Genomic DNA, 25,449 nt, shown 5'->3' with positions numbered 1-25,449 from the left:
ACACAAGTTACATTCTGCTTCCTTATCCAATATGCATTTGCATTTTAACTCTGTTCCACACAATTCCACTTTCTCCACACCTTAGAAATAACTGTTGCCAGCAGACACTATGCCTTTGGTTTTCTGGCCTCCCAGTCCCAGAATCCTTCCTGCTTGTAGTTCCATTTGACAGACAGACACCTAAATTACGCTCACCTGGAGGAACACTGGGCTAGCAGGCTCCCTTGTCAGGGAAATGGCTGAACTGAGGGTTAGAAAAGGAAGTTGCCCCAGTACATACTGGGAGTTCTCAGTCAGCAGTAGGAGCAGTTTCCTTTTCCAAGAGGGAAACTAGGCCTGAGCTTGGCCGGAGGCCTTCTTCCAGGTGAGCACAATTAAGGTCTCTCTCTGGCAGGTGGAACTCCCCGACTGGAGAATGCTGGGACCTGGAGTACAAAGCAGCATGCCAGTATCAAAAGCTGAGCAGCCGCAAGAACTTGATGCACAGCCTTGAAGATTTATCAGCGAAAGGTCACTATTGTTTTTTTTTTTTTAGTATTCTTAATAGTTGTTTAAAGGTATCACTTGCGCCTGCATTTGTATTGTTTCCACAACCCTACCGCCTTTTCCTGATTTTTTTCCCCTGCCAACTTTTGTGGTGGAAGGTCTCCTGTGCCTCCAACTGTTGCGCCACACCAGGAGCCCCTTCAATAGATTTTCATCATTTTGTTTGCATGACATAATTAAATCCGTCGAAACGTTTGCATCCCACCCCGTGCTGGCTTCGGTTGGGGAGAAACGCTCCCGAAAGATCACAAAATGTTATCTTTTTTTTTGAAGGAAAATGTTTTCCGTATGGAACTCCTCTTTAGTAAACAGAAAAAAGCAGACATTCTGCTGCCTTTGGTAAAACTATAAAGCGTTTTGCTTATTAAGATCTGACCGAATCACCCAGGTGAACATCTCAGTAAGAAGGAAGAATAAGTTGGCTAAGTGCCAAGTTTGTGTGTGAGAGAGAGGGGGGGGGAGAAAGCGTCCTAACGCCTGTTTATCATTTGGGTTGCGGGGCCCGAACGCCCTGAAAGCTGCTTCGACCGCTCTTCCGCAGAGCTTTGGCGCCGGTCCCTGGCGCGCGCTGATTGGCCGTTTTGAAAGCAGCGGCGCGGCCCCATTGGCGCGTTGGAGTCGGCTCAGCGCGGTTAATTTGAATCCCTTCCTCGCTCGGCCTCTCACAGCGGCCGACGAGAGTGGCGGCGTCTGCTCGCTCCGTTCTTCTAAGGGGAAAGGGGAGGGGGGAAAGCTTTCTTTTGGTTGGCTCGGGGAGGCAGGCGAGAGAGGAACGGCTCCGAGCAAGCGTGGCCGAGGCTGCGTGGGTAAGGAGGCAGCATGCGCGGACGGTGCCGTCGTGTGTAGGACTGGGTAAGGGGCTGTGCTTTTGCGGGGAGGGGACGGAAGGGAGAGGAGCCTGCTTTGGGGGAGGCTGGGGCCGTGCACGTGGCTTTGAGGGAGCCTTTCGTGGGGGGAGGGGGGGAAGAAATCTTAGGAATTTTTTTTAAAAAAATTAAAATAAGTTAGCTACAAATATTTTTTTTTACCTTATTGAATCACTAGTATTACTTTTGAAAGAGATGAAGGATTTAGTTAAACATAAATAATTAAGCCCCCCTGGAGCACGACCAGACCTCTTGCCGGTTAGATTTGCGAATCGGACTTTTGTGGTTGCTGAGAAAGTCAGTTGTAACGTTATCTCTTCAACGTTATGACCACGACTGGATTTGCCTGCATGTGCTTCCTCTTTCTTTCTCTCTCGTGTGTGTATGTGCTTGGGGAAAGGGGAGGTTTTAGTTCTTTCTCCTGGACCTGTAATCCATGAGCAGAACTTTGAAAAGTTACTTAAAAAGAAAGCCAAATTAAAACTCGGGAGCCCTTAGCCCTAGTGGAAGGGTGAGATGCTGGAACATCTGTAGTTCAAAAAGTAAATCTGGTTTTGGCCCCCTATCAGGATGGAGTTAATTTCTTAACCAGAGAGCATTTCTGGGAAAGAGAAGTCTCTCTCTCACACACATACCTGTAAGTCTACTCTGGAGTAGATCCTGGTGAGTATCTGACAGTGACTAGGAATCATTCATCCTCCTTGGTCCACACTCACCTGTTTCTTTTTGGTCTTGCCCCTCATTTCACCCGTCTCAGAACGTGAGGGTTTGACAAGCAGGCATTGAGTACCTGCCAGTCCTGTTAGCAAAAGGGGGACTGGAAGCTTGGATGGTCTCAGCAGGATGTTTTAAGCAGATGTTGCTCTAGTTTAGGGAAAGGAAAGGCCTTGGGTAGAATATTGTCCAAAGTTGCTATCTTCCCAGCTTGGAAAGAGCATGCCTACCAATAAATGAAAGGAAGCAGGAATTGTATAGTGATGTAACAATGATGCATCATGTAAGTGTACATCTCCCTTATGTGCACACAAAAACCACTTTATAGATGGCATATCGGGCAAGAACAAAAGAACATTAAAGAAGAGTCTTGGCACCTTAAAGACTGACTGCTATATTTTAATGTGAGCTTTCATGGACAATCCTACTTTGTCAGACATACGTAAGAGGAAGTGGTAGTGAATCTGCAGGGTACTCTATGGGACTTCCTTTAACAAGATGCACACTAGCCTTCTTGGAGGGAACAAGGGGGAAAGTGTCAGAGTGGAGGTGTTATTTCTTCCTGTCCTGTGGGTTTAGATGGTGCACAAATGGTATGTTGAATATCTATCATTATTTCTGTCCTTGGTCATACATAAGTGGACATTTACTGACCATGTCAGAGTGTTTAGATAGTTCTCAGGGTCATTGGTGGTGGTTGGCATTTTGCTGGATGCAGATTTGTGTGTGCAGTTGTTGCTTTGCTTAGAATGGCTCTCATCTTGCTTCTTAAAATAAAAGGAAAAATAGCTGCAACATCTAGATACAAGCATGGGTATGCAGTGGTAATAGCTATGGCTTGCCTTTTATATGTGAATCCTGAGCCTTTTAGCCTAGATTTGAACTACTCTAGATGAAGTAAATTGGAACTAACAGAGGGAAATGATCATTTATAAGTCAGCAAAGGAACAAAGTAACTTCCTCTGAACTTAATTTATAGCTCTCTTTATTACTGCTTGTGCAGGAAATAGGTGTACACATCACCTCGCATTAGCAGATAGCTTTTGGAAACAATGGGAGAATGTTTTTTATATTTTATTATGCACCTGCACTTTAGAATGCTTACTGTGTTTGTTCTCTTTCAGGTCTAATATCACAGCATAATGGATGACTACACAAAAATAGAAAAGATTGGTGAAGGTAGGTACTTAAAATGTGACACATAGATGGCAGTGGATCTCTGTGGCTTTATAGGCCCTTGCCAACTCAGTTATTCTGTGATTTTGTGATAGGCCCGTTTTGTGCTTCTAGTCTATGCCTGGATACATGGAAATAAATCTCTGATTTCAATTGAGTTTACAATCAAGTTACACATGACGTAGGACTCCACTCAAAGTGTCAACTATGGAAGGGAATGCTTATGAACCTAACTTGTCTGAGAGTTTTTTCTCTTCGGCAGGTTTTTGGATGCTGGTGGTCATACCAGATCTATGATAAAGAGACAACATTAGAGCCTCCCTACACCCAACTTAATGTCCCTCACAACTCTTCTTTCCACTTAAAAGGATTGGACTTCTAATAATGGAGCATATACATCATGTGTACTTCGGGTCTTACTTTCCATGTGTTATTCTTTAGGGCTATTCGAGAATAAAGTGGCAAGCTTCAAATGTTGATGGTGGCAGCTGGGTGAATCATGATTTAACACCCCAGGATTCAACTATGGTTCAGGAACTCCAAAACCCAAGATATCAATTCTGAATCAGATATGGTTTGTAGGAAATCCTTGAACTGCAGTTGCTCAGTTAATGTGTAGGAGAAAACTATAGTTCAAGAAATCAGAAGTTTTGCTTGATGGGAGGGTTGATAAGGTCACCGAGGTCCTGTAAATTCAGTGTGAAATAATGTAAGCTGTAACTCTTTGTTTTATTATCAGGCTTTGTTATTCATTAAAGCTGGTGCCAGAAAATGTGTGTGTGTTTACTGAAAAATACTTAAGTGCTTATGCGCTCAGCTTAGTTATCATTTTCATTGTCATCAACACTGGTATTCAAAATCATAAAATGAGTTTTTCAGGATTTTGTGGCTAAATAGCATTTTTAAAACTAGTTTAATTTTTAATTTGGCTAGCTTTGTAGAGCTTGCATCATTTGTTTGAATGACATTGCACTAAACTTCACTTCTTTCTCCTTATTAGGCACGTATGGTGTTGTATATAAAGGCAAACACAAAGCTACAGGTCAGGTCGTTGCTATGAAGAAAATTCGATTAGAGAGCGATGAAGAAGGTGTTCCGAGCACTGCAATCAGAGAGGTTTCCTTGTTAAAAGAGCTGCATCATCCCAATATAGTTTGGTAAGTAGATAACTTAGACTTTGAAAGTGAGGATCTCTCCCCCCCATCATGTTTTGTTGTTTGTACCCAATGATTTGAAATTCGGTTTAAGCATACAAAGGAATTTGCTATATGTCTCAAGAAGGCAATGGAAAACCAGGGTGTGTAACATGTGAACCAGAGCACAGAGTGCTGTCCTCTGAAGATGCCGGCCACAGAGAACTGTTAGGAAGAACAACCTTCAGAACACGGCCAAAGAGCCCGAAAAACCCACAACAACCATTTGACCCACTAGGTACAGTATTGCTGGTCTGCAGTTTCCAGCAGCCATGCCTATATAGACAATGGTGATGAAAAATTGCAGTTTGACAATATTTGGAAGGTTGTATGACCCATTCCTAGTATAATAGGTAATGCTGGATTTGCTGTTTTCGTGCTACAAATACTTGCGTTTCTTAAGTCTTGCTAGCAAGGTTCCCTCTAAGACACACAACTGTGCATGTGACTTTGCCCCCCATGCAGCTTTTTTTCCTCCTCCACGCAGCCCCTTTGATTCCCGTTGCAACAATCCCACGAGGGGGGGATGGAGTTGTGCGCACATGGAAGTAGTGTGTGAGAGAGGCAGAGACCTGCCCAGGGGGTGAGAATTAGAGGATACTTTGTTTGCTGGTATTTCAGAACAAACATAAAAATATAATGTCTTTGACATAATGGTAGTGTTATACAGTGCTGATAACTCAATTGGGGGTTATAGTACTAATAATTTGGAGGGGCTTCCTATTTTCACCACCTTTAAAGTTGTCACATTTTTCAGTTGGAGACTTAAGCATAAATATCTTTTTCAAATCAGTAGGACTCATAAAACTCAGCTTTGGCTGGATCATGCATGTTATTTTTACTATTGGTTATTTGACCTTAATTTTGTGTCGGTGACCTTCCTCATAAAAGTTTCTGTGTTTCTTGCTTACCATTTGCCTGAATTAAGCAGAATCTCCTGTTAAAGTTCAGGCTACGTGATATTTCTTCCTTTACCTCCCTCAAATTCTTCAGATTCTGTTGAGGTCAGCAAAAATAAAGCTGCAGGTAAGAATGCTGCCTACAAGCCACATGTAACCCATCTCTGTGTTAAAATTATCAGTTCTTGGTGATCTAATATTGAGAATTAGTGGCTCTACTCAGGTATTGCAAATTTTTCTTTGGCATCTTTCATTGAGTCAATCCATCTCAAGTATGGTCTTCTGTTTTTCTACTACTTTCCAATATTCGTAGCATTTTCTTTTTTTAGTGAGCCTTATGTTCTCATGATATTCCCAAACTACAATAGTTTCAGTTCAATTATTTTCACATGAGAGTTCAGGGGTTCTTTGCTCTGTAACCCACTTATCTGTCTTCCTTATAATCTATTATGTTATCTAACATCACATTTTGAATGAGTCAGTTTTTTCCTATCAGCTTCAGTGTCCAACTTTCATATCTTTAGAAAGTAATTGAGAGTGCCATGTTATGGATGATCTTGGCCTTGGTCTCCAGTGACCCATTCCGTGACCCTTGAGGATCTTTACTGGTTGCTTCATAGTGTCCTTCCAAATCTCAGTCTTTCTCTGATTGCATGGCTGTAGTCTTCATTTGGATTGATGATCAAACCTAAATGTATAAAGTCTTTGACAATGAAGAAACTGAGATGGTTAATCTTTGTGTTACGTCATTATGCAGTTTTTGGCAGGGTCATCTGTATATCTTAAATTACTATGTTTTTCCATCAATTTTCACTTCACTTTCATCTGAAGTTAATTAGCTTTTTGTATCATGTGTTCCACAACTAAGTCGAACAGAGATGGAAACGATACTCCTTTTACCCTGGTTGCCTGGAAATAAGACCTAACCTGAAAATAAGCCCTAGTATGATTTTTTTCAGGATGTTGGTAATATAAGCCCTACCTCCAAAATAAGCCCCAGTTAAGTGAAACCCCACCCTCCACCATTGTGCAGCAACCAGGAGATAACATGACTGTAAAATAAAACATCGCCTGAAAATAAGCCCTAATACATTTTTTGGAGCAAAAATTAATATAAGACCCTGTATGTTTTCCAGTAGGAAACAGTTTTTTCTCTCCATGTTCTGTCCTAACAGTAGCCTTGTTATCAGGGTATAGGTTATGCATCAGGGCAATCAAATGTGGTGCATCGCCTTGTTTTAGAACAACCCACAGCTTTTTATAATGTACAAAGACAAAGGCTTTTTGTACTCAGTAAAGTACATACAAATCGTCTTCTGAAATTCTTTGTTATGCTCCAGTAGCCAATGTATATTTGTAACAGAATGTCAAGTGCTTCTTCCTAGTTTGAACCCAAGTTGAACATCTGACATGTTTTGCTCCGGATAGGTAGAAGTCTGTCTTATAAAATCCTAAACTTCACTTTGCTTGCCTAGGAAATTACTACAATGGTCATAAAGTTACTGCAGTCTTTGGCAATAACTGATTTGGTGATTGGAATATATGTTCTGAAATGATGTCAAAATTAAAGGGCTTCATTCAAAACTGGAAGTAAACAAACCAGCTGCCTGTGCATAGGCCCGATGGAGCTCTGGGTCAGCAGGCACAGCTTAGAGAGGGCATTGGTCAGGATCTTCTTCCAGTGTATGTCTCCATGTTGTGTTGCCTGTTATGTTTCAGTAATTGTTTCAGATTGAGGCAACATGGCCACCAAAGCTTGGGAGAGGGAAGTAGTATTATCCACAATGGAGAACAGATCTATTGTTAGACTAATTGTCTGTATCTCTCCTGGTTATGACTCCCCCATGCTTGTTCTGAAGCAGTTTTGTTTTGAAAGTTTCCATTCTGAGTCATTGCTCTGTTTTCCAAACTTTGTCATAGTTGCAGTCTTTGTAGCTTGAAGTAGCTCAATTTATCCCATCTATTCCCAATGATTTATTTCTTCCAATTACAGTGGTGCCCTGCAAGACAAAGATATTTTCGTCTTGTGAGGTGGAATTTTCTTATAGGAAGGAATTGACATTTAATTAATGCGTTCCCATGCGAATTTTGTTTTTAAAGTCACCAGTAGGGAGCTGGGGAAGCACCATCAGAGGACTGGCGGGTCCCCTGCAACCGTGATCGCCGCTTTCAGAGGTCCCCCGGCAGTCCTGCGATGGTGCTTCCCCAGCTCCCTACCTGGTAAGTGACTTTTTCAGAGTTTTTTTTCCCTATAGGAACACATTAATTAAATTTCAATGCATTCCTATGGGAAAACTCGCCTTGCAAGACGAAAATTTTGCAAGACGGCAGGTCTCGCAGAACGAATTATTTTCGTCTTGTGAGGTACCACTGTACTTGAGACCAGTTTTCACTTCACTTTCTAGAATTGCAGCTTTTTCATCAAGAGAGTCTTCCCTGAAGGAATTCTTCATCTTGCTATTTCTTCTCTATATTCCATTTTCATTTTATACATAGAAATATATTCCCCTGTAGATCTTTTGACATTCCTTATCTAAGTTTGAATTTCCCTTTGATTTCTTCAATATGTGGAAGGGATCTTGTGGCTCCCATTACTCCAACAGTTAGTATCAATTCATTTCCAATGATGATTATAATACTTTTTTCCCCCTGCAGATGACCTGCTGAAAAGTTGCCTTTTAAAATTCTGACTGTTTCTGACACCTTTAAATTTTGCTTCTTGCCTGCCTTTGACAAATATAAGAGTTACATCAGTCATCCATTGAGGCTTTAAAAAAATTAAAGTATTGAAGAACTCTTGTTGCATTCTGATAATACCTCTGGTTTCAATCTGCAGTTCTTCTGGCTCATGGCCAGTTGAGTTTAATAATACAGTGGTGCCTCGCTTGACGAGGATAATTCGTCCCGTTGAAATCGCTGTTAAGTGAAATCCTCGTCAAGTGAAATGAAAACCATTGAAATGCATTGAAAACCGGTTCAAGCGTTCCAATGGGCTAAATACCTTGGCGTCCAGCAAAGATCCTCCAGAGGGGTGGCCATTTTTTGTGTCTGTAAAGCGAGGAATCCATCCTAAAGCACAGCGGGGAGCCATTTTGCACAGCGGGCGGCCATTTTAGAGCCGCTGATCAGCTGTTTCAAAATAATCGTCTAGTGAAAAATTGGTTCCCAAAGCAGGGAACCAATCATCGTCAAGCGAAATTTCCCTATCTAAACATCATTTTGCAATCGCTATTGCAATCGCAGAAACCTCATCGTAAAGTGAATTCATCGTTTAACAAGGTAATCATTAAGCGAGGCACCACTGTAGAATGGTGCCTCGCTTAGCGATCGCTCCATTGAGTGACGAAATCGCTTAGCGATTAACTTTTTGTGATCGCTTTGCGATGGTCCCTATAGGGTTTTTTCGCTTTGCGATGGTTGGGGGAAGCGATCATGGCAAAGCGATCCTTTTTAAACAGCTGATCGGCGGTTTCAAAATGGCCACCGCGAAAACAAAATGGCCACCCGCTGTTTTTCCTCGCTTAAGAGGCAGAGAAAATGGCAGCGCTATGGAGGATTTTCGCTTTAAGGTGAGTTTTTAAGCCCATAGGAACGCATTAATCACATTTTAATGCGTTTCTATGGGCTTTTAAATTTTGCTTAGCGATGTTATCGCTTAGCAATGTTTTTTCCGGAATGGATTAATGTCGCTAAGCGAGGCACCACTGTACTAATATGTTCTTTACATGGATTTTAAATTCTTAAAGAGTGTTGGTTAAATCATATTTTGGCACTGTGATTGTTTTAGTTTTCCATTTCAACTTTATTGTAGTTTTTATATGAATGGCTGATCATGATCTGTACCACCGTTCATATCTGGTCTTGTTTGTTTTTGCAGAGATGATAGAACTCCATTTTCTGCTTCTGATGATATAGTCTACAGTGGTGCCCCGTATAGCGAGGTTAATCCGTTCCGGATTAACCCTCGCTATACGGAATCATCGCTAAACGGGTAGGGGAAACGTATTGAAACGCATTAAACTTCGTTTAATGCGTTCCAATACCTTTGTTACTTACCCGTTCAGCGAGGATTCCAGGTGCCAGCAGCCATTTTCACGCCTTCGCTAAGCGAGGGCAGGGCGCGAAAACGGCTGCCGGCAGCCATTTCCGGGCTTCCGGCGGCCATTTTGGAACCGCCGATCAGCTGTTCGGCGGCTCCAAAATGGCCGCCGCAATACCCGATCTTCACAATGCGGGTTTTCCCCATTGCGAAGATCGGGTATGTTTCCGTATAGCGATCCCGAAAAAGGGATCGCTATACGGAAACATCGCTATACGGTGCACTCGTTAAGCGAGGCACCACTGTATTTGATTTCTGTAATGGCCATCTGGTGATGCCTATGCATACAGTCATATTTCTGGTTGTCTTTGACATATATTTGCTATAAACAAATTATTGCTTTCAGATAATTCTTTCAAGTGGTCTACCGCCTAATTCTTGACTCTGTCTGTTTTAGTTCCTACTTTTACATCCCAAACATCCCTGAGGATCAGCTCAAACTGTTTTGATGGGTGAACAAGTTATTCTTGGACACTTGAATAAAAGCTTTCAATTTCTTCTACATTATCGGTTGTTAGAGCATGAATTACATTTATATTGGTAGGCTTACCACGAAGGCTGATTTTGTTCAGTGACATGTTACATTATATCCTTTTGTCCTATGCACATCAACAATAATGTATTTGGGTTTTGAACTAGCTGCTTAGTTAACAGCACTCACTGTTCTTATCCTTCTTCCATTAGCTGAGTATTTTCACACCTAGGGCATCTTATCTTCCAGCACTATCTCTTGTTCAGTTTGGATGGTCTAATGGGGTTTTTGAGGCATAAATATTGAGAAGTGGTTTACCGTTGCCGCCTTCTGTGCAGTATTAACAAGAATTAGCTTCTATGTTGGTGCCATTGTCTGAAAGCCCCTTCAGTGTCACCTTCTGCTACTGCAGCTATACAGTAGCTGTCCTTGAGGGGTTTTCCACCTGATCACTGGATGAAGTATCAGTTTGTATGATGATATGCCTGTCAGTCCTGAAGAGGTTGGGTGCATCTTAGTCTGATGTCTTAGTTTTCAGTGTTTGGTCTTAGGTGACCCTGCTAGGAATCTAGGCACGCAATGGAGTGATGACACTGTTTTCAGCTTTCCTTTTATTACATTAAAGCATGCACTTAAGAAGTACAGTGGGGTCTCTGCTTAAGAACTTAATCCGTATTGGAAGGTGGTTCTCAAGTGGAAAAGTTCTTATGTAGAATCTGCATTTCCCATAGGAATGCATTGAAAACCATTTAATCCGTATCTGCTCTTTTCCATCCATAGAAACTAATGGGAAGCTGCTATTCCGCCTTCTACCACTAGAGGGGGATTTTTTTCTTTTTTTCCCCTTAGGTCAGGGAACAGTGTTAAAATCACTTCTGACGAAGCTAATTTTGAAGCAATGGACTGAAAACCAATTAATCCGTTCTGGCTGTTTTTTTTTATGTAGAGGTGCATTCGTACATTGAAGCATTAGCTCCCATAGGAACTAATGCAAAGCTGGTTAATACGTACTCTACCACTAGGGGGAGAACTTTTTTTAACCTAAGATGACCTAAGGTTAAAAAAAGAGCAGGAAAGTTTTTTTTTCTTGTTCTTATCTGGATTTTTGTTCTCAAGTAGAAGCAAAATTTAGCAAATGGAGCTGTTCTTAAGTGGAATTGTTCTTAAGTAGGGACGTTCTTAAGTAGAGACCCCACTGTAGTGTTATACTTCATGCCTAACCCAAAGATCTGTGAAAAGATATGCTTTTATTTACATTTGATATAATACAAATTGAATTAGTTGAATACAACTAACTTTTTTTTGTAGAGAACTGCACCCACTTAATTCAAAAGTTTTCTGAGTTAACTTGCTGAGAAGTGTGGAGTCCTGAAATCACTGATGTTGCTAGACACATAAGTAGCTATGTGTTATTTTCATTAGAGACTTAATTAAGCAACTACTAGGAAGCTGTAGAATATGTATTATTTGGCCATTGCAAGATAGTACAGTTCGGAAGTGTGTCATGTGACTTAATAAAAGGAAAGGAAAGACAGCAGTGGTAGATATTGAATTTACCTATTGTAAGGTATAACGAGAATTCATTGCTTTTCCACAAAATGAAACTATATAGTCATGGTATGTGAGCCAGTGGATTCCTGTGTCACTGTCAGTCCAAGCATATTCCTATAATTATTATTTTTTAAAATTCCTTCTTTAATGAAAGGCCTTAGTCATCTCATTTTAAAGAGAAGGAAAAAGGCCCAGTTAGTATTTACTTGATTCTTTGTAGCCTTCAGAATTTATACCCATGGTTGTAAAAACATTCAAGCAGGATTGCAACAGCTCACCCTTTAGCTCTTGTATTTCCAATCTTCTAAGGTTGTAAAGTATGTCAGACATGCTGATCAGAATGCTATTGGTGTTCTTACAAAGTTTGCACAACTTGCTGTTTTACATGGCACAGAAACTTTAACTGACAATAGGTCTTCAGATTCAAGTTTAGAAGATATAAGTACAGATTTCGCATGTTACATTGTGAATAGGTAAAGATTCCCCTTGACATTTTTAGTCCAGTCGTGTCCAACTCTAGGGCGCGGTGTTCATCCCCATTGCCAAGCCATAGAGCCAACGTTTGTCCGAAGACAGTTTCTGTGGCCAGTGCGACTAGACACGGAATGCTGTTACCCTCCCACCATAGTGGTACCTATTTATTTGCATTTTTACATGCTTTCGAACTGCTAGGTTGGCAGGAGCTGGGACAAGCGATGGGAGCTCACTCCGTTGTGTGGATTCGATCTTATGATTGCTGGTCTTCTGACCTTGCAGCATAGAGGCTTTTGCGGTTTAACCTGCAGTTATACTGTACATCCCTTATACTATGAATATCCACTTGAAATAGGTTAAGTTTTGATAATTAAATAGGGGTATCTTCATTTAGCCCTCTTTTTAAAATTTGGTATAAGTGCGCACCCACCTGTTTCCACAATCATGAAATATGTGGCTGTGGTTTAATGCAGTGGTTCTTGACCTTTGTTACTCGGATGCTTTTGAACTGCAACTCCCAGAAACCCCAGTCAGCACAGCTGGTGGTGAAGGCTTCTGGGAGTTGCAGTCCAAAACTCCTGAGTAACCCAAGGTTAAGAACCAGTGGTTTAATGGATCCTGCAGGACTTTTAATTTCCAGCAAGTTCATATGTGGGATTCTGAGTGTGGTATGTTGCCAGGGCTGCTTTAGATGATTTAATTACAATAAAATGTCTCCTGGTTGTCCAGTTAGACAGAGATGACATGGTATTACCTGTAACAAACTTCATGAAAGGTTTAACCTCTTTTGTTTTTCTTTTCTTTAGTCTTCAGGATGTGCTTATGCAGGACTCAAGGCTTTATCTTATCTTTGAATTTCTTTCTATGGATCTCAAGAAGTACTTGGATTCTATCCCATCCGGGCAATACTTGGATCGTATGCTTGTTAAGGTATGGAAACAATACTGTAAATCACACTCCTTGAAACTACTGCTGCAACCCTTTCTATAAGGATTTGAGAACCAGTTTGGTGTAGTGGTTCGGGTCTTAGAACTGGAGAGACTAATCTCATCCCCTACTTGGCTATGACATTTATGGGGTAACGTTGGCCCAATCAGAGTCTCTGAATTCTACAGAGTAATTGTGAGAATCAAAATGAGCAGGATAGTGATTGATGCTTCTTGAACATTTGGTAAGAAAAGCTTGGATATGAATGTTAAAAATATAATTTGGTTGGCAGGGAGTCTTTGGTTACTTTTTATACTCTCCTGTGTCTCGTGGGTAGGTTAATAGTTTTGTACTAATATAGAAGGAAAATGGGAGCAAGTAATGAGGTTTTAGATTGCTAACTGAATTTCAGAACTAAACTTTCTTTTGTATAATCTGCACAAAATTATGCTTATGAATGAGCTGGGAATGCAGTAGCGCATACGAGGTTCAGTAAATATAGACCTCAGTGTTGTCTACAGTCCTTTGTATATAGAGTGGCCCCATAGCGACATTTCAAGAGCCCTGTGCAAGTGATCAGTTCAGGCCTCTGGAACACCAGTGTGTTACTTCGCCAGCAGTCTGGCAGTGCACACAGGAAGGAGAAGAGCCCTATTTTAGTCTCTGGCCCCCAAGCCCTGCCAGCATTGGAGTCCAAACCAACTACTGACAAGGAACAGAGTCCAAATGAGAAATTCATATTTTACCAACCACATCCACCTGATGTTTTTAACAGCTTCATAAGCAAAAGAAACAAACAGGTGCCCATTCTAAAGAAGTCTTCAATCTCTTAAACCCCAAGTGAAGAGAGTAAGGGGTGAATGTGTGCATGTGCATTTGTACATTCCTTTGGTTGCAATAGGCGTGGAACTAAGAGGTCGTGGAAATGTTTTATGGACAAGTTTCAAACAGGAATTCGAGACAAGAAGTGTTTTTTCTCAGCCTAAATGGATGTTTCATTTTGGACCTTTAGTTCCTAATTTGCTATGGCTTCTTAAGGAAAAGTGGGGTAAAAACCTGAACGTGACACTGAATTCTCCCCCCCCCCTTTAATTGAGGAAAAATGTGGGACCTTTTTTCTGTTAGGAGCTGCACTCAGGAATAATCAAAAGTGGAAGGGGCAGCCCTTCTGCTGTCCCTTGTCACCCTTCTCTCTATTTCTCCCTGAGAGCAGACTGCTCTTGCCAAAGAATTTTCCAGGTCTTCCGAAACTAGATGGAGGGCCATAGGTTGCCCACCCCTTGATGCAGAGTCAAAATATTCTAGTCTTTGGCTGGGGAATGCTCTCAACGGTTTACGATGATCAGTAATAAGGTAGTCCTTGCTCTCAGGCTTACACTTAAAAAGACACAGCACAAAGGAGATGAGGATGGAGGAGCAGGGGTGAAAACAAACTCAGGAACTACTCTGAGTTATGAAAATCAAAAGAATCAACTGGAATACAAGTGGTCCATGTAGAAAAAATTCCAGATGTTGCTGACATGTCTGTTGCTGGCCCTGCTTCTTTGATGTACCCTAGTGGAATAGTTTCTGCCAGATAGAAGATATGAAGGGAGAATCTGTGTGGAACGTGGCCTCAGCAGAGCTAATGGAGTTGCCTGCATCTTTCCTCTCCTTATGCTGTTTCATAGTTCCACCCACAGTGCACACTCTTGTCTCATCCCTACAATTTGGTGAGGTTTGCTTAAAAGTAACTCCTGTGTCATTTTCTGTTGTCCATCTTGAGAGTAGATCTTGCTTGCTTGCTTTTTGCAGTAACAACCTTCTCAATGTGTCGTTCTTTCAGAGTTACTTATACCAAATCTTGCAAGGTATTGTGTTCTGTCATTCAAGAAGAGTTCTGCATAGAGACCTGAAGCCGCAGAACTTGTTAATAGATGACAATGGAGTCATTAAACTTGCTGACTTTGGTCTGGCTCGAGCATTTGGCATCCCTGTGCGTGTTTACACACACGAGGTAAGGTTGGCTCCCTCCCCCCACCCCCAAGTCTATAACAGGCTAAGGGTTTCCATAAGTCAGAATTTACTTGATGACACACGATGATGACGATGATTCTTGTTCCAATAGCTGGGTGCTTCATAAGAGATGAAATTGTTTTACATGTAATGTTGTGTATTAAGAAGCTGCTAAGCATGTCACTGGGGCTCCTGTATCAGCGTCAAAGTCCTTCTAGTCCAGCGGACTGTCTCCTGCTGTGGCTAATCTAAAATCTCAGCGAAGCCCCCAAGCAGAACACAAGGGGAACTGACCTCTCTGCTTGCTCTCCTGTCCCATCTCCACCAACCCCTGGCAGATAGATGTGCACTGCATCTGCAGCCTCCATTTGGCTGTCTTTGTGAATAGCTGTCCCCCTCACTATTTCCTTTTGTAATAAATGCCATCCTTCTGTGGTTTGAGTGAAGAATTGCTTCCTTCTGCATCTCCTGATGCCACTGACTTGCCCCGTCCATTTGGTGAGACTTAGTTTTAATGAAATGAAACTCTCACTCATCGTACATAGCCTTCTAATTGGAAACAGGCCACGGTGCAGTTCAAAGTTCAGACCTCTGGAGAGAGGGATCCATCACCTTCCTGGCAGCTTGTTGGGTGGGGGAGGCAAAAAAGGAGCAGGAAAAAAAAGGAAAGACATGGTTTTGTTCATTTTTGCTCTTTGCCAACATGCTGTGCTAGGCAGATTTACCTTGAAAGAATTTCGCCTTCCATCGATAGAGCAATGGAATGGGCGCCTCTAATTTTCCTGCCACAATTTATATTTTCTAGACTTAAATTTTCCACAACATTTGAGCCTTCCTCCTGGAAACGATGCTGTAACCTGGTCGGTCCCTTAGACAACTGGAACCTACTGAGCATTTCATATACACCTTCCATATGATGGTGTTTTCTTGCCACACACCAGCTAACATGGTGTAGTCCATAATGTTGGCTTTGGGCTTGGGAGACTGGTGCCCCGCTCAGCCGTGAATCTCCTGTAGAGGTCCGAGGCAGGATGCAGTTGCTCAGTCTGCTTTGCATGGTGGCTCTGGGGATAAAACGGGCTGAACTTCTTGGAGGAAAAGTGGGATATAAATGAGGTTGTAAATAATCAATTCTGGACTACAGATTTAGCAAGTACGGGAGGACCCTGGTATCCGCCCAGGCGGTATCTGGTTTCAGCTCTCGGCAGTTGCTACGGCTGCAACCCAGGCCACAGTACACCTCTTCTCCTCCCCCTGTCTCTTGCTTTTCAGAAGCACGGAATCTTCTGATCTTCTTTTGTATAAAAGATCAGAAGATGCTGTGCTGCTAAAAAAAGGTGCAACTTCCAGAACTGATGTGCGGATTCTGAGAATATGGCATGGTGGATGTTGGAGTCAGATGGGATTGTTATGAAACATCTATAAGCTCCTTCAAAGCATGTCAGATTTGTGCTTCAGGCTTCTGTTTAAAAATCTCCTAATAACCACTTCCTTGTGTGCTAGGTAGTAACATTGTGGTACAGATCCCCAGAAGTGCTGTTAGGCTCTGCACGTTACTCTACACCTGTAGATATATGGAGCATAGGTACAATATTTGCTGAAATGGCAACAAAGAAACCGCTTTTCCATGGAGACTCAGAAATTGATCAGCTCTTCAGGATCTTCAGGTATCTAATCTGAAGATGGACCGATGCATTCATGAATCCACAGATTTATCTATGACTCATAAGGCTGCAGTTTGTATGTACTTGGCTGATGCTTTCAGATCACTCTTTGTTGAAAGGTTGCCTTCTGTCAGTTTCAAATGATGTAAATTTAATCTTTGCTGTGCAATGAACCAAGAACTGTATCTTTTTTGTTGATGTGTGATGGCCACCTGCTAAATGATATGCATACAGTGGGGTCTTGACTTAAGAACGGCTTGAGTTAAGAACATTTTGACTTAAGAACCACTCTCATAGGAAAATATTGACTTGAGTTACGTACTTAGATTTGAGTTAAGAACTGAAAAAAAACCACGTGGGAGGCAGGGAAAGTGCAAAATGTGAACTTTCAGTTAACTGTTGGCCAGTGAAAAGGGTGCCTGTCTGCTTCCTCACTCCTCCCAGCGTTTAGAGAGTGGATTGGGAGTCTTCAGACTGCCTGGTACTGCCTGGACTGTATTTTCTCTGCCTTCCCTGAACCTTTCTTGACCTAAGAAAAAAAGAAACAAAATATCCCCCTCTAGTGGTCGAAGGCAGAATAGCAGCTTCCCATTAGTTTCTATGGACGGAAAAGAGCAGATACGGATCGAATGGTTTTCAATGCATTCCTATGGGAAATGCAGATTTGACCTGAGAACTTTTTGACTTGAGAACCGCCTTCCAATACGGATTAAGTTCTCAAGTCAAGACCCCACTGTATTGTTATGGTTCTGAATTAAGCGGGATCTTACTTTCTTGGGAGTTATTTCATACTGAATTCAGAATTAACTTACTAGTAGTTATATTTAGAATTCCCTCCTAAATGACCTGGTTCTGTAAGCTACTCTACATGTGAATAGGTCAGAATTGGGCTCCTTGTGGCCCTGTAGCTGTTGTTCAGTTCTAGCTGTCATTAACTCTGGCTCGTGGCTATGATGGCTGGAGCTGATGGAGAGTCAGCTCACCCACTTCTGTCTATTGGTACAGACTAATGACTATGGAGTTGGCATTGCAGCCAGGCCCAGAATTTTGGTCAAGACCCCTGTTCTGAGGACTGCTGCTGGATGCAGTGGAGTGATTGGTTGCTTAGACTGCTGGGATGGTGATAGATTGTGTTCAGCTGCTCTGCTGTTTAGTTTGACAGCATAGGTTTTGTTTTACTTCCATAAAAAAATTTACTTCACTGTTTTTAAAAGATGTGTAATGCTGCCCAGAGTAGACCTTTGGTCTAGATGGGGTAGAAGTCAAATTAATAAATAATAAAATAATAGGTGTTGCTTCAGTTGACACCAGTCTTACTGACGGATATGTCTTCAGAAGCTGAGGATTTGAACACAGAGCCCTGTCATTGATGCCATGATCCATGGGATTCTTGTGTGTTGCTGCTATAACCTACTGCTAGGGAATTTGCAATAACTGTTCAGCAGAAGCTGTTCAGTGGCAGTTTACCCAAGGTTATTGAGTCAACTCTGTTTATTCTCTCTCAGAGCTTTGGGGACACCCAACAATGATGTGTGGCCTGAGGTAGAATCCTTGCAAGATTACAAAAACACTTTCCCCAAGTGGAAACCAAGCAGTCTGGCCTCACATGTCAAAAACCTTGATGAGGATGGACTAGACCTGCTCTCTGTAAGTACAAAACACATTGTCCTGAGGCAAGTTAAACTTTGCTCCATGTGGCTGAAACATTCAGTATCCACGTAGCTGATAAGATAAATAAGCTTGTCCAATAAGTAAAGCGAGATTGCGAAGGGTGTCATTGGCTCCTGGTACATGCAGATGAATTGCTTTTCAGGATCTTAGAAACTACAATACAAAAATAATGCTTCAAAGTCCTGATTCCACAAGAGGGTAAAGGTGTTTATTTGTTTACGTTGTATTAACTTACATAATGTAAAATACTGGGAAGTGTTCTGCTAGATCAGATTAAAGTTCTTATTTAACTAGGTGTCCACTGAGATGCTTCTTAGAAGGCCACAGTATAGCATGATGGTTAAAAGCCCTCCTTTGCTGTTGTGTTCTAGATAGCTGGAGCTGTATTTTATGTATACTACTGTTGCTTTATAGATCTCCTGCCTTGGTTCTACTTAGTTGTGGCTGAGGGCTATTGAGGGACTTTTTCTTCATGAATTTCTCTTCTGCGGATTTTTCTAGTGACTTGTAAAGCCAGCTGAGCCAGTGGTCATTGCACCTTTAATCACAAACTCCACAAAGTTGTATCACATTTTTTGTGTTCAGATTTCACTACGTGGTCCTGTATTCATGTGAGAGTATTTCTCTCACTGTGGTTTTTCAAGCCTACAAAAATGTGATTGCTGTCAGTTCTCAATCCCACCCACATTCCAGCCTTGCATAATTATTACACTGGAACTAGAGGGTGGTTCTGTTATCATTTGTTTCCACAAATGTTTAATCGCTTGCAAGAATGAACCTCTATTGCATGATGGATAAATGGTTGTTCCTTGTTCCCCCTCCCCAGAATGGAGGGAGGCGGAACCTGGAAAAAGCTCTTTGTGTTGTTTTTGTGTTTTTTTCATTAATTCCTAAGAGAGAGGCTCCTGAACCCTAAGAATTTGTATAAATAAAGAAGGGGCTGTGAAAGGGACAGGGATACAGATGTCCCGGTTGGCAGTTCGTTGACCTCCAACCCAGGACCTACCCAAAACAACCCCCTTTCCCCAGAACCGGCCATAGAAACAACCTGGGCAACACTAACCAGGAAGAAAATGCCAAGGAGTGTAGCTCTAGAGACAGTGAGACCACACACAGAGGCCCACATAGTGGTATCTATGCTAGTAATGGGAGGTACCCTTAGCAGAAGGACGAAGGAATTAATATACCTGTGGCAGGTCTCGGTCTCTCTCTCTGGACTGAATGCTTTATATAGTGAGGTATCTGCCTGAAGTGCCTGCTACATAAATTATGCCCACCTGAATCAGGTTAGGTGGATTTGCACCTGCTCTTGTATTTTATGAAGAGACATATCAAAGAAATGGGTCTCAGGAATGGCAATTCATGTCCTGAAAAGGTTTTCTTTGCAGTAACTGAAAATTTAATTGGTAATAAACTAAAAATTAGGCATGTGTCTTTGTTTTTCTGCTTTGTTCTGTTCCGAAGTCCCAGAAGCCTCTAATTAAGGGGAGTGTAGCTGAAAAAAAGACAAACTGCTGTGCAAGAACAGACCAAATACGAGCAAATAAACAAGCCAAAATATAAGCAATCAAGAACCAAAACAGTAATCCTGATTCATTGATCTTCATCAGTAAGATACTGCTCTTGTCAGCTGTTTAGGCTCCAACAACAACAAAAGAGAGAGAGAGAGAGACAGAAAGGCAGCAGGACCTTGGTACTATCAGAAATAGGTTTATACTTGACAACGCACTGCTTCCACCCAAACCGGCAAAATATCTCTACTTACCCTTAACACCTAAACAACGCAAAGCTCTTACTCTGGCCTGCTTCAATGCACTTCCGTCAGCAGTCCAGGATGGGAAGTATAACAACACCCCTTACACTCAGCGTTTATGCCCCTGTAACTCTGGTGAGATTGAATCTATCACCCATGTGTTACTTCACTGTGCTTTTTACTCTGACATTCGAGAAGTCCATGTTGACCCTTACATAAGGGCATTTCCTGGACGATCAGAGGCACACTACACACAGTTTTTCCTGACAGGGCGATGCCCTGGCAGATATATTGGGCTTAATTCAGATATGCTGACAAAAGTTGCTAAATTCTGTGCTGCTGCAATAAAAATCCGTGAAGGAAAGGTTCCACCTAAAGCGCAGCTATAGAATCTGTAAATTGGTGTACACCATTTAATGATCACATGGGCTATATGAGCTTTAAAATAAGCTGTAATAGCCCATAGATATGGCCTATGATAGGGAGGTAGGAGATATCTAGTAAGATGTATATATGTATATAGATGCTTTTAGTGCTTTGGTGTTTTTAGTGTTTTTAATGCTTTTATATTGTTTTTATGTCTCCTAATTTAAAAAATGTATCTTACTTTTGCTGGTCAATGACCGTAATAAACATTTATTATTATTATTATAATAGTAGGCATTGATGAAATTATTACATAGAGTGAAACGTTAACAGAAAGCCGTATGTTTAGCAACCGGACACAATAACAGGCTAGACATTAAAGAATACTATAAATGGCTGTTGTAAAGTCCCATGCAGAGACATTTGAAAAATAGGCGAATCAGCTATGTATGTGAATGAACTTAAAGAGGCAGTATCCAACTATTGTGGCATGAGGCAAACTGTAGTACAAAGTGAGAAAAAGGAAAAACAAAAGAAACTTGTTGATACAGGCTGGGTCTTATGTGTTCTAGTTCACAAAATGTAAAGGATTTGGGTGCAAGGGGATGACATACACAATTCTGGATTGAGAGCTCTTGCAATTTGCAGTTGCAGATGTTCTATAGTGATTCTTAATCCAAGTTGTCTTGAAGTCTGTCCAGTGTAAATTATGAGGCATGAATTCATAATGGTCTAAATCAGGGGTCTCCAAACGTTTGACGATGAGGGCCACACCGGATATTTTCAACATTTTTGAGGGCCGAAGGAACAGCGACATGCACATACACATGCGCACCTGTGTGCATACACCACCCACACCCCGGGACGCACGCACGAGCAGTTGCCCACATTTAAAATACCTAACATTAGTGGAACATGGTGGATTAATCCCAAACAGTCAGAGTGGACTAGTTTATAAGACAAATGCCAAGAATCCAACCAAGGATATTGATCTATACTAAATGTCAGAGATTTTTAAATTGTTTGTTTATTTGATGAGATAAATGACTTTATTCTGTTGATCAGAATTACCTACACATCTTGAAATTCTGATGTAGCTCAAACAGTGATTGCAACCTATCCTGTTAGCCCTATTAACTCATCTTTATTTTGACTTGCAGAAAATGTTAATATATGATCCTGCAAAGAGGATTTCTGGCCGTGCAGCCCTGAACCATCCATACTTTGATGACTTGGATAAATCCAAACTTCCAGCCAATAGAATCAAAAAATGCTAACCTCCCTTAAGGCAACCTGGAGGTCTTCAAAGTGAAACAAAGGAAAACTGTCTGTATCTCTGTTTTTTTATATATGTCTGTCTTGTCCTATCCTATAACTGTAGCCCTTTTTAGAGTGCTCTGGTTTATGTCTCTCTTGAATGTAAATATTAACATATTCACTACTCAATAAAGTTGTAAACTGTTAATGAAGCCCACTATTATATAAATAAAAACTTTAAATTTAGCATTGAATTGTTCCTTTCAAAGATGCTGGTAAAACTATTAGCAGTGTGGAAGGAATAAGATAACAGCATTTACACAGAGCAAAATTATGCAAATGGAATTGCATACTATAAAATAAGTAGTAGCAAAGAAGGTGCTAAGTAAACAAGTACAGACTGCTGTCAACAGGAACAGATTCAGTCATCAAGTTTGGTGAAATCCTTACACACTGTCCTAACTTTGGTCCACTTCGATGAATTTCAACTACAGTGGTGCCTCGCATAGCGAGGTTAATCCGTTCCGGATTAACCTTCGCTATGCTGAAGCATCGTTGAACGGGGCAGGGAATTCCATTGGAACGCATTAAACATGGTTTAATGCGTTCCAAATGGGCCAAATACTCACCGTTCAGCGATGCTTCTTAATGGCCGGCAGCCATTTTCGCGCCCTCCCCTCGCTTAATGAGTGCGCGAAAAAGCTGCGCGTGGCCATTTTGGGCCATTTCCGGGCTTCCGGTGGCCATTTTGGCCGCTGAACAGCTATTGTCGGGGCTTCGCAAATTTTGCCCTATCTAAAAAACGTTGAGCGATCGCATTAGCGATCCCAAAAAAGGGATCGCTATGCGATTTCGTCGTTGTACGGTGTGCTCGTTAAGCGAGGCACCACTGTACTCACTTAGATCCATCCTATGGAAGTGTTGTGCTTCAGGACAGAATGGCAGGAGCAAAGGCCTATGTAATACTTTCTTATTAAAAATAGGAGTGAGACAACTTGATCAAGACTGGGAAAATTAAAATTTGTTCAAGAATGTGGAGAAAAAATGTTGCCAAAGGCAAATCTGGCCTTATTTTAGCAAACACGATGAGGTTAAAAGCCTAGTGATTTCTCTAGTTTAAGACACAAAACTTAGAACAGTTGCAAAGATTATGGAGTTCAAGCCAGCCATGTCTTTCGAGGAGACATTTGGGTTCCCCATAACAGTAGGCATTCCATGGTCACTGAGAGCTAAGTGCAACTGTTATTCCTAATTAGAGGACACCCACTGTTGAATGGAAATTGTTACATCAACACTTGTACAAGACCCACTTGTTCAAAGAGTACTTGGAACTAACAATTGACTTTAGCCCTAGATGCAACTTGTTCCTCATCTGTGTTGCTTTGGATCCTTTTGCCTGTTTTTTTTTCTTCTTCTGCAGACTTGAGTGTTTCCCCAAGCCTGCTATACATTCTTATATGTGGATGCTGCAGTTCCAGCTACACAAATATTCATGTTCCGAAGTCGTTCCTGGTAGTTGGAAGAGGTTCCCTTCTCTTGCTCATCTGAAGTTGCAGCTTTCCAGGAAGCTGCTGGGCAAAACGATTCCTTAGCATCAGCTTGTGATGCTGTTCTTAAAATGAGAGGAAAGGTGGTAATGCTTAATACAGTTCAGTGTGAACTCCCAATGGGGGGGGAAAATGATTGCCAGTCAATCCAATGAGCCGTTTCTTTTTATTGTTGGGTTGTCATATTGTCCTTGACCACAAGATGTCAATATAACATCTGAACATAAGTTCTGGTAAAGGTGAAGCAGTCTTCCAACACACTTCATTATTTTATGTTTCATTGTGCTAATTGAAATAACAGTTCGATTTCTGAGTGGGGCAGTGTTCTTACAGAGAGGCTGCGCATGTCCCTGGCCTCGCATCAGAAGTGTTTGATGGTTCCAACACTATCCTGTACTTCTAGATAGACAGGACGATTAAATCATAAGCAATTATATTTTGAGAGGGATGAAAAAACATCAGGTCCCTTTGATGTCTCTCTCTGGAGTGTGGCTGTGTGGAGAAATCCAAGAGCACAAGAGATAAGAGACTGATTGGTCAGCTGTTTGACTATTGCACATTGTAAGGACTTACATTTACAGCCATGTAAGATGTAATAAATTGTTTATTTCTGAACAGTGACAAAAGTGCAGGAATGACAGCCAAAACGGAATCTCCAAATTCTCTCTCACAACCCTCCTCCATTTACAGTTGGGGAAAGAGGAGAGAGATGTTGTGCTGAATACAATTTGAAAAGGAATGGCATTCTCTGACATCCCTTTTCAGGTAGGAGAAAGAAATTGTGGGCCAGTAAGAAGTGAATTATGTCTGTCCAGTCCTCCATAGGTCATAAGGGGTTTCAGTGTTATATGAATCCTATTATATGAATGATCAGGAAAAAGGAGACAGGCCAGATCATCACTTGTGCAGAGGTGGCATTTTTAATTTTACAGACATTTTTAGCAGGGCCATAATGTTGGGTAGACTATCTTTTTATTACCTTGGAAGGATTTGTAGCTGGGCATGGCTATCAAAGTGGCTTGTCTTCTCTCAATAGGGCATATGTAATGCTTAATTTTCTCCCCAATCAGCACAGAGAGACAATAAGCTTTTTTTCCCTTTTAAAGGAGGCTGCTTAGGCAGTGAGAGGTACAACACTAATAAGTGTCTGTTCTGTATAATCCTCATTAGCCATTCCAGCTTTGAAAAGGAAATCCCTAGAGGGAACTCAGAATTTCACTTAAAAAAAAGAAAATTGGGAAAGATTTGCCTGTGCAGTAAAAGCTGGCTAATGAGGAATTGGCTGACTGTCACACATACAATAATTGTGTTAAAAGAGGGGAGAAATTGCAAGAGATACTTCTAAAAATTAACATACAGCTAGAAATTGGGAAAGGTAATTTTTTGGACTACAGCCCCCAATACCCCTTGTCAGGAATAGGCGTTGTGTGCGCCCCCCCAAAAGGAACTTTCCCAAGCTCTGCATAGAATTGAAGATTAGTCTAGCCCGTTTTTGCTTATGGTTTCGGAAGTACAGTACTCATAATAAGCAAAGGAGAATAAAGCTTCTGTCTTTTTCAACTCGATGAAAGAGATGGGCATCTTGCTATCCTTGCCCCTCCTGTACAGGCGCACATCTACATGATTTGTACCCATGCACCAGGCAACCTGGTTCTGTAGGTAAATGCCACTTGCTAAATTAGAGTGATGATGGTGCAGAACCTGGAAGGAACTAGGTGCAAACAAGGTCTTTAATGTAATTAAATTATCTTTCTTTTCCCCCTGCCCTTCATCTTAAAAGTAATATAAAAAGTAGGTGCCAAGAAAACAGTTTCTTTCAAAAGTCACTTCTAAAGAGCATTTAAAAACATTTGTAGACATGTTCTCTCTGGAATTTTTCAGGCTTCTGAACTTGGTTCTCAGGCCAAGTTTAAATTCTGACAGAGTATTGAAAAAATAATAAGCAGTCCAAAATTAATCACAATGAGTTATTCCCACCCCCATATTGGATTAGTAACAATAATGGATTGCTTTTCAAAAACTGGCAATTGCTTGGAATCGGAGAAAGAAATTACAGGACCAGTAAGTACCAGAACAGAATCATGTCCATCCACCTCTCCACAGGTCATAAGTAGTTTCAGTGTTAAATGCATTATAGTAGATGAATGAGCCAGGAAAGGATTCAGAATGATGTAATAATAATAATAATAATAATAATAATTTTTTTAAAAACTCCTGAAGTTCTACAAGGGCGGTGCATTGATACTGACAGGCCAATTCAGTGTGTGAAAAATGCCAGT

The 25,449-nt window shown here is 41.3% G+C and overlaps 1 protein-coding gene across 4 annotated transcripts; it reads left to right on the top strand.

Annotated features, from left to right (window-relative positions):
- Window positions 1-259: 259 nt before the first annotated feature.
- Window positions 260-21,869, top strand: CDK1 (cyclin dependent kinase 1). Of its 4 annotated transcripts, none has more exons than XM_020814725.3 (8): window positions 260-364; window positions 3,251-3,305; window positions 4,303-4,459; window positions 12,797-12,920; window positions 14,743-14,913; window positions 16,416-16,579; window positions 18,082-18,223; window positions 21,527-21,869. In XM_020814725.3, the coding sequence occupies exons 2-8, from the start codon at window positions 3,269-3,271 to the stop codon at window positions 21,641-21,643; spliced, it is 912 nt and encodes a 303-aa protein (XP_020670384.1). In that variant the 5' UTR covers window positions 260-364; window positions 3,251-3,268; the 3' UTR covers window positions 21,644-21,869. The 4 variants fall into 4 exon arrangements, with proteins under 4 accessions (XP_020670384.1, XP_020670383.1, XP_020670382.1 ...); XM_020814724.3 differs by lacking the exon at window positions 260-364 and adding an exon at window positions 400-510; XM_020814723.3 differs by lacking the exon at window positions 260-364 and adding an exon at window positions 1,206-1,352.
- Window positions 21,870-25,449: the final 3,580 nt, after the last annotated feature.

Source organism: Pogona vitticeps, chromosome 3, assembly GCF_051106095.1.
Source record: "Pogona vitticeps strain Pit_001003342236 chromosome 3, PviZW2.1, whole genome shotgun sequence".
NCBI classification, from domain to species: domain Eukaryota; kingdom Metazoa; phylum Chordata; class Lepidosauria; order Squamata; family Agamidae; genus Pogona; species Pogona vitticeps.
The sequence above is the reverse complement of the archived record's forward strand: the minus strand, read 5'-3'. Positions and strand labels throughout refer to the sequence as shown.